Source organism: Rhinolophus hipposideros, assembly GCF_964194185.1.
Source record: "Rhinolophus hipposideros genome assembly, chromosome: 11".
Classification (NCBI taxonomy): Eukaryota; Metazoa; Chordata; class Mammalia; order Chiroptera; family Rhinolophidae; genus Rhinolophus; species Rhinolophus hipposideros.
In genome coordinates this window covers 49,864,439-49,873,534 of record NC_138057.1, presented here as the reverse complement: position 1 = coordinate 49,873,534, position 9,096 = coordinate 49,864,439, and the positions used below count along the sequence as shown (strand labels likewise).

Genomic DNA, 9,096 nt, shown 5'->3' with positions numbered 1-9,096 from the left:
GAAGTTGGCATTCCAGAGGGCGTTGACACAAGAAAAGGTGGTTCCACTCTTCTAAGGTAACTACAATTTCAATTTGTGTTATCCTGTCTAGGCATATCTATGTGTAACTTTTAGTTTAATTTCATTAATATTTCTTTTTTCTAAAAGTAAATTACGTTTTATTGTGGACAATTTGGGCAGAACAGAAATGAACTGTTTCTACCAACACAGAGAAAACCATAGTTACCATTTCAGTCTTTTCTCTTCCAATTTTTTTTTTCTCTGCCCACTTTTTTTAAAAAGCAGTCTTGAGATTTTACTAAATATAGGTTTTGTCACTTAAAGCTTTTGTGTCTTATAGCTACTATGCCGGGCAAAACCAGAGTTTCTAGCTGATGGACAGGGCCAGTGTGGTCTACATTTAAAGGAGAGCAGGAAGTTATGTACACTTTGCAGTAGGTTTTCTCATGTTCCTGCAGGGTACCATTCCGTCCACCTTTGTACAGAAATAGAAGGCTTCCTATGTTTCCCCATTGCCGAGACTAAATGATTCCATTTGGTATTTTGGTTTACCCAAGGAAAATGGAAGGAGCCTCTTTTCTTTAAAGTGAGAACAAATGTGAAAATCGCCTGGGCTCTTTTCTTCTTCCCCAAACCATGACCAATTTTAGTAATAATTAAGCATCTACATAAACTGGGATGTTTTCCATACCTGGGGAATTGGTTTTCTGAATTTCAGATTGGTCTGTTCCACCATGTGCAGTATTGGTGAGTAAAAACAAAGCAAAGAAAAATAATTTGTTTTGAATTAAAGACCAACAAACGAATGCAACAAGCAACAGTTTATTTTTTTTTTTAAAAAAGGAAAAAAACAACAAAAAGAAAAAACAAACAACTTTTTACTACATCTTATAGATTAAGAAAAAATACTTGTATTAATATATATGTATATACATACTGCATATATATATATACATATGATATAACATTAAAATTACATGCTTCTCAGGACAGAAGAATTAGGATATGTTCCCTCATATGAATTTAAAACTCTATCACAATTTAAAAGCACTGCAAGATTAAACTTGCTTCCTTATTTTCTTTTTTAGACTTCAAGTACAGGAAGTTATCAAACCAGGACCTAAATGTGGAAAACCATCTGCTATGCACAAATGACAACGGACTGCCACAAATCATGAGTCAGGGTTTTAGTGAATTCTCATACAGATCTTCATAACCCTACAACTGTGTCAACCTTCTACCTGAGATGAGAGGGAATGATAAAGCGTGACAGTCTGTAGTTTGCATGTGGACGTTCACATTGACGTTTAAACAAAAGCTAACGAACATATGTCTTATTGTAGCAACAACACTGGCCATGAAATCACTCTAGAGGAGGATTCCTTTCTCCCCTTTCCTCGCCAAATAAAACAAAAACATTGCCGGAGAAATAAAACAAAACAAAACACCAAAAACCAACTTAGGGTGAAGCACCTCTGGCGATGATCAGCATACAGCAAGGGACAGAGAGGGAGCGTTTCCTTCCCAACAGACAGCTCCTGGCTGACGTGGATGATGGCAAACACAACCTCATCTGTAAAAGGCACTCACATATTGTCTATTTATAAATCATACAGTGGGAGTCCATACATGAGGGGTTTTCCTACAAATATAAAAAAGATAAGCTGAGGACATGGTATAACAAAGAAAAGAATATAAGAAATGCACATTTTTGATAAATGTGCGCTTTTTATTTAAAGGACAATCAATATAGTAGTTAAAATTTTTTTCATTGAAAAGTTAGGAATTCCAGTGAAATTATCAGTAAGAAGCAAAGTACTAGAGGCTGAGAGATGGATTCCAGAACACGGAGAGGAGGGGTGCTACCTTTTCAAATGGCCAAAGGAAAAGATATGGTTGGCTCTTAAACTAGAAAGACCATTCACTCACAATGGAATGTGTGAGAGGGAAGGATGGAGTAGCAGAGATAGGGGAAGCCGGAGGGAGGGTGGTCATAAAGAGGGCTGCACTCGGACTCTCTGATGGGAAAGATGGGTTGTATCCCCCTTGCTTCTGCAGTCCGAAGAGACCCTGCCCAAACCAAGGCTGCCTTCACCGCGACACGACCGAGCTAATGGAATTATAAGATGTGCCACTGTTGCAGCTTGAGGCGTAGGCTTCCTGGCCATTGCCATCGAGGTTGATTTTGAACACAGAGGATGCCTTCAGTAGAAAGTCCGCTGCGTCCCGACGTCCTAGCTCCCGTAGTTTGGACATGAGGATGCCGACTGTACTTTCGGGGTAGGAGGTCCATTCCCGGAGCAGAGCATGGACTGGGCTCGGGAGGAACTCCTTGGGAGCCCCGTTATTAGTGTTGTACTTTGCCACAAGGTCGGGGAGGCCCAGGTTCATGGCGAGAAGGCACCAGTCCTTCCCCATGGGATCGGGCGGGTCCAGCAGGCGACTAAGTTTCCTCCGGGTCAGGAGGTTCAGATCTGACGCATGGATGTCCATCCCCAGGCTGGCCTGTGAGTAGATGTCATGACACCCGAAGCACATGATGCTGCTGAAGCTCTCCTTGTACCCACCCATGGTGTTCGTCAGCGAGGTCTCCTTAAGGGCCTGTGCCCGGAAGAAGTCCCGAGGCTGGTAGATCATGACAGGCTCGTGGTGCTCCCTCAGCTGCTGGGGGCTCAGGTAATGCTTCACCGTCAACAGCCCCGGCAGTGTGGTGGCCATGACGTTCTCGATGGTGCTGCACACCGAGTCCAGCAGGAGGCAGCACTTGATCTTTTCCGTCTCCAGCCCGCGCACCTGGACCTCGATGCCCTGGCCGTGGTTGACGAGGAGCACCAGCAGCTCGGCGCCGCGGTTGGCCACCTTGCAGCCGCTCACCCACAGGCGGATGTCCGCATCTCCCTCGGCGCTCTGTTGGTGGATCCACCGGCACAGGTTCACTTGGACCTTGTGAAAGATGCCGCATGGGAAGGGGGTTAGGTGCTCCACGGGGACGATGCGCACGCCGCCATAGACCATCACATCGTCCTCCTCGTCTGTCCAGGAGCGGTGCAAGTTGTCTGTCTTGATCAGGGCGGGGATGTCCACCATGGTCCCGCTGCTCAGGTCCCGGGCGCAGATGTCCATGGCATCTAGGATCTGCAGCAGCTCCTCCACGTCGCTGTCGGGAACCAGGCGCTGGACGTCCTCCATGGTGTAGCGGCCCCGGTAATGGTGCAAGGCCCGCGGGGTCTCCACAGAGAGCAGCTTTCCTAGGACGTTGGTGCAGAGCCAGCGAGGGTCCAGGAGCAGCACGTCCTGGACTGTTTCACTCTGCATTATGTTGATCTGCCAGAGGGGACAACAGGAGGTCACACAGCTGCTCAGAGAACAAAAGGGACCGAGCAGTGACAATGTCTGAGCAGATGTTGCAAGCAATGACCCAGATCATTCATAGCTGGATCTCAAAAAAAGTCAATTACTAAGCCAACATTCAGATAGCTGGATCTCACAAAAATCAATGACTAAGACAAAAAAAACCAGCTTGAGAAGGTCATAAGAGAGATTTTGCAGGGCTTGGAGTCTTAAAAATGGTCAATGTAATGAACACCAAAAAAAAAAAAAAAAAAAAAGGGAGAGATGGCAGTTAGCTAAATGGAATGAGGGATTTTTGACTGGATTCTGTCCCAAAATAAATACATACATAAATAAAAACAGCTATAAAAGAAATGATTGGCACATAAGTGGCAAACATTTGAATAGGACTACATATTCAATAATAGTATTATATCAATGCTATGTGTCCAGAATGTGACAATGAATTATATCGTGGTTATGAGGGAAAATATCTTGCGCTGTAAGAAGTATAGGCTAAATTATTTAAGGGTGAACTATCACGATGTTTGCAAAGTAAGTAAGTAAATAAATAGAAGAGAGAGGGATAAAAGCAAATGTAGCAAAATTTAAACAATTGGTTAATTTAGGTGTAGAGTATATGAGGATTTGTTGTACGATTCTTGCAACTTCTCTGAAGGCTTGCAATTTTTCAAAAAGAGATTTAGAATGTTATACTGTAAATTTGTAACACATGTACATAAAAGAGTTCTGGAACGACATGCCACCGTGACAGTGACTGGCCCTGGAGAGGAGGAAAGAGGAATGAGACTAGAAGTGATGGTTTATTTCTTTAAAAAGCAAAATTCAGAAAGAAAAAAAAATGTGAGAAAAAATAGGAGCAACTTTCCTCTCTATGGAACACTTACCCCCTCCTCTCTTCCCTCGTTGTTCTGGGCTATTTCTACAAATAATGATGACCCAAGGTGGACTCTGTTCTCATGTGGAGGCTGAGACTCTGGACCTGTTTGGTCCATTTTTCTGCCCATAGTCATCTGGTTTAAATATTTGAGATGCCTTCTGTATATAATTCTGAATTATATTGAAAAGATTGAAAATTCCTGGAGGGTAGAGACTTTGGGTCTAAGATGACAGGGTAGGAAGACCCTGAACTCACTGTCTCCCAAGAACACATCAAATTTACACTTACGGAGCAATTCCCCCTAAAGAACTGAGGGCTGACTGAACAGCTTCTACACAACAAAAGAGAGAGAAACCACGCAGAAAAATGGGTAGGAGAGAAGAAGATATAGTACTGTGGGAACCCCACTCCCAAAGCACTGACCTGCAGTAGGGAGGGATCACTGCAGGGCCTGCACACAGAACCTGGGCACAGCAAAAATACAGTGGTTTAAAGAGCACCTAGACTATATGTAAAGGAAATCCATTCACTAATCCGAGAGCATCTGCCAAACGGGAGGGAATTGTGGGAACTCTCTCCAGCGTCGGAGGCGCTCCCCTTGATCACATAAGCAGTAGCACAATACAGGTGCTCTAGCCAGCCCTCCAAGGCCGGCAAAGTGCGTACCAGGTCGCAGGCCCATACTAGCTCCTTGGCCAGGGACTCCCAATGTCCCATACCCACTCCAACTCCAACTCCTGGCCCCCATTCGGCTTATCCTAGGGACTTCCTGTAGACCATACCTGCTTCAGAAATAGCTCAAACCAGCCTGCCAAAGTGGTTCTGGCTTGGCTTGCCCTGCGGACTCCCCATGGCTCAAGCCTTGCCTCCAGGACTCCCCTCAGCCTAAGCCAGCTCCAGCTATAACCTCAGCCAGCCCATCAAGGCAGCCCCACCAAGGCTTGCCCCAGGATGCTCCAGGACTTGTTCCTGCTCCTGATCCAAGCACCCTGCCAAGGAGGCCTCGGTGTGGCTTGTCCGTGGTCTCCTGGTGGCCTATGCCCACTCCATCTCCGCCCAGCTGGCCTGCCACAGACACCTGGCACATGCAGTCTACAAAGGGGAGGCTCCTACACAAGGCCACTCCTTCAAGGCCAGGAGAAGTTGTTGTTTCACCTAGTTTATAGAAACAAACACAGAGAGACAGCCATAATGAGGGGACAGAAAAATATGTTCTAAATGAAAGCCAGAACATAACCCCAGAACAAAACTAAACGACACAGAGACAAGCAATCTGCCAGATAAAGAGTTCAAAACACTGGTTATAAGGATGCTGAATGAACCAGGGAGAAGAATAGATGAACTCAGTGAGAATTTCAACAGAGATGCAAAGTACAAAAAAAGAAACAATCTCAATTGAGGAATGCAGTAACTGAAATGAAAAAATACAGTAGAGGAAGTCAGTTAATGCAGAAGAATTAGTCAGCAAGGTTGAAGACAAGGTAGTGGAAATCACCCAATTGGAGCAGCAAAAAGAAAAAAGAATTTTAAAAAAATGAGGATAGTTTAAGGGATCTCTGGGACAACATCATGTGGACCAACATTCTAATCACAGGGGTCCCAGAAGGAGAGACAGAAAGGGACAGAAAACCCATTTCAAGAAATAATGGCTGAAAAATTCCCCAACCTGGTGAAGGAAACAGACACCCAAGTCCAGGAAGCACAGATAATCCCAAACAGATGAACATTAAGAGGCCCACACTAAGACACATCATAATAAAAAATGCCAAAAGTTAAAGAGAGAATCTTATAAACAGCTAGTATCATATAAGAGATCCCCCACAAAACTATAACTGATTTTTCAGGAGAAAATGTGCAGGCCAGAAGGAATTAGCATCATATATTCAAAGTGATGAAAGGAAAAACCCATAGTGAAAAATACTTTACCCAGCAAGGTTATCACTCAGAATTGAAGGTGAGATAAACAGTTTCCCACACAAGCAAAAGCTAACAGAGTTCACCAACACTAAACTGGCATTAAAAGAAATGCTAAAGGGACTTCTTTAAGTGGAAAAGGAAATGCCAAAACTAAAAATAAAAAAACATAGGAAAGAAAAAAAATCTCACTGATAAAGACAAACATTTAGTAACTGTAGTGGGTCAACCAATTATAAAGGTAGTATGAAGGTTAAAAGACAGTAGTTAGAGCATATATAACTACAGTAATGAATTAAGGGACACACAAGATTTAAAATATGTCAAAAACATAAATGGGGTGGGTGAATAAAAAAACGTAATGCTTTTAGAATGTGTTCAAACTTAAACAACCATCAACTTAAAATAGACTGCTATAAACATAGCTTGTTATATATGAATCTTACGGTAACCACAAACCAAAAACATATTATAAGTACATAAAAAAATGAAAAAAATAAAAAGGAATCCAAATCGATCACTAAGAAAGTCATCAATGTACAAGAAAAGAGCAACAAAAGAAGAACTAAAAAAAAAGAACTAAAGAACTAAAAAAGAACAGAGAACTAAAACTAAAAAAAACAACCAGAAAACAATTAATAAAACAGCAACAAATACATACTATTCACAATTACTTTAAATGTAAATGGACTAAATGCTTCCATTAAAGACGTAGGAGGGCTGAATGGATAAAAAACAAGACCTCTGCTTATGCTCCCTACAAGAGAGTCACTTCAGATCAAAAGACACACAGAGAAAAATGAAGGGATGGAAAGATATTTCATGTAAATGGAAATGAAAACAAAATCTGGAGTAGCAATACTTATATCAGACAAAATAGACTTTAAAACAGACTGTAACAAGAGACAGAGATGGACATTACATAACAACAAAGGGATCAATCCAACAAGAGGATATAACACTTGTAAATATCTACACACTGAATGTAGGAGTATCTAAATAGATAAAACAAATATTAACAGACATAAAGAGAGAGATTGACAGTATTACAATAATAGCAGGGGGACTTTAAAACCTGCTTACATCAATGGATAGATCATACCGACAAAATCAACAAAGAAACAGTGGCCTTAAATGACACATTAGATTAGATGGACAGATATTTACAGAACATTCCATCCCAAATCAAGAGAATACACATTCTTTTCAAATGCACAGGGAACATTTTCCAGGATAGACCACATGTTAGGCCATAAAACAAGTCTCGGTAAACTTAAGAAGACTGAAATCACATCAAGTGTATTCTCTAATCACAACAGTATGAAACCAGAAATCAATTACAAGAAGAAAACTAGAAAAAAAAAAAAACAAACACGTGGAAGCTAAACAACATAGTATTATACAATCAATAGGTTAATGATTAAATCAAGGAGGAAATAAAAAATATGTTGAAACAAATTGAAACACAATAATCTGAAATCTTTGGGACACAGCTGTTCTGAGAAATGCATTATGAAACAAGAAAAATCTCAAATAAACTATCTAAATCTTTGGGACACAGCTGTACTAAGAGAGAAATGCATTATGAAACAAGAAAAATCTCAAATAAACTATCTAAACTTACACCTAAAGGAACTAGAAAAAAAATAACAAAGCCCAACGTGAGTAGAGGGACGGAAATAATAAAGAGCACAGAAATAAAAGAAACAGAGACTAAAAAAATAATAGAAAAGATCAATGAAACTAAGAGCTGGTTCTTTGAAAAGATAAACAAAATAGATAAACCTTTAGCCAGAGTCATCAAGGAAAAAAAGAGACAGGACTCAAATAAAATCAGAAAGGAAGAGAAGTGAACCCACACCACAGTAATAGAAAGGATTGTAGGAGAATAGTATGAGTAATTACACACAAATTTGATAACCTAGAAGAAATCGATAAATTCCTAGAAACAACATATAATCTTCCTAGAGTGAATTTCAGTTTTAGTAATCTGTCTGTTCAGATTTTGTTTCTTCCTGATTCAATCAGTAACCAAAAAACTCTGACAAATAAAATTCCACGACTAGATGGCTTCATAGGTGAATTCTACCAAGCATCCAAAGAAGAATTAATACCTATCTTTCTCATACTCTTCCCAAACACTGAAAGGGAAAGCTCCCAAACTCATTCTATGAGGCTAATAGCATTACCCCAATACCTCCCAGACCTGCCTGGACTCAAGGAACCCTTACCTCGCCGGCACTATGGAGCTGCTGGGCTATGCACCTGAGGTCTTCCTCGCTGGCCAAGGGGTTCAGCTGGTCCTGCACATCATACACGAACTGCTGCAGCGACATCAGCTGGTTGGGCCCATTAAGCTTTCTCCAGGAAGGTAGCGTGGAGATGATTTTCTCACACAAGTGAGTCATCAGAGGGCAGACCTAGAAGATGCAGGATGGGACAGGCCAATTTACAGCTGTGGGGACTCAGGAGCTGCCTGGATAGGTCATCATCGGAACCGTTGTTGAAATATTATTTCAATTTAGACTAATTTTGGTAATTGGCTTGAAGTGGTTTTTTAATCTTTTCACTTGGTTAAGTAAATCAGTCTATGTTACAGACTCCTGCCAAACGAAAAACCACAGCAGCCACACACTACACTGCATCATTCTCGGATCATAGTTTTTATTGCAGCTTAATTTCACACCCTATTCAAAAAAAACAAAATTCCCAGGGGATAAAGGCAGTTAATTTGGTAAATCCCAACTGCCTGATCTCAGGAGTTGGGGGTGTGTGTGTGCAGCAGACATCATGCCACACCCCAGCTCAAGGACTCCCAGGAGCCCAGTCCTAATCCCATGGGAGGGGAGGCGCTGGGAACGCTTCCCAGACCACTGTTCCTGATCATTACCCATTGGTTTCTGTGATCAGGTTCTTCCAAGGCCCCACCAAACTACTCCCCACCCTCTGGC

The 9,096-nt window shown here is 41.7% G+C and overlaps 1 protein-coding gene across 2 annotated transcripts in view; it reads right to left on the bottom strand.

Annotated features, from left to right (window-relative positions):
- Nucleotides 1-806: 806 nt before the first annotated feature.
- Nucleotides 807-9,096, bottom strand: part of DAPK1 (death associated protein kinase 1) — a 169,130-nt gene continuing 160,840 nt past the window's right edge. For both annotated transcript variants that reach the window (XM_081066320.1, XM_081066319.1), the window contains exons 25-26: nucleotides 8,377-8,565; nucleotides 807-3,324 (exon numbers count right to left, since the gene is read on the bottom strand). In XM_081066320.1, coding sequence (XP_080922446.1) covers nucleotides 2,092-3,324; nucleotides 8,377-8,565 — 1,422 coding nt within the window. In that variant the 3' untranslated portion in view covers nucleotides 807-2,091. The remainder of the gene's footprint in view (nucleotides 3,325-8,376; nucleotides 8,566-9,096) is intronic.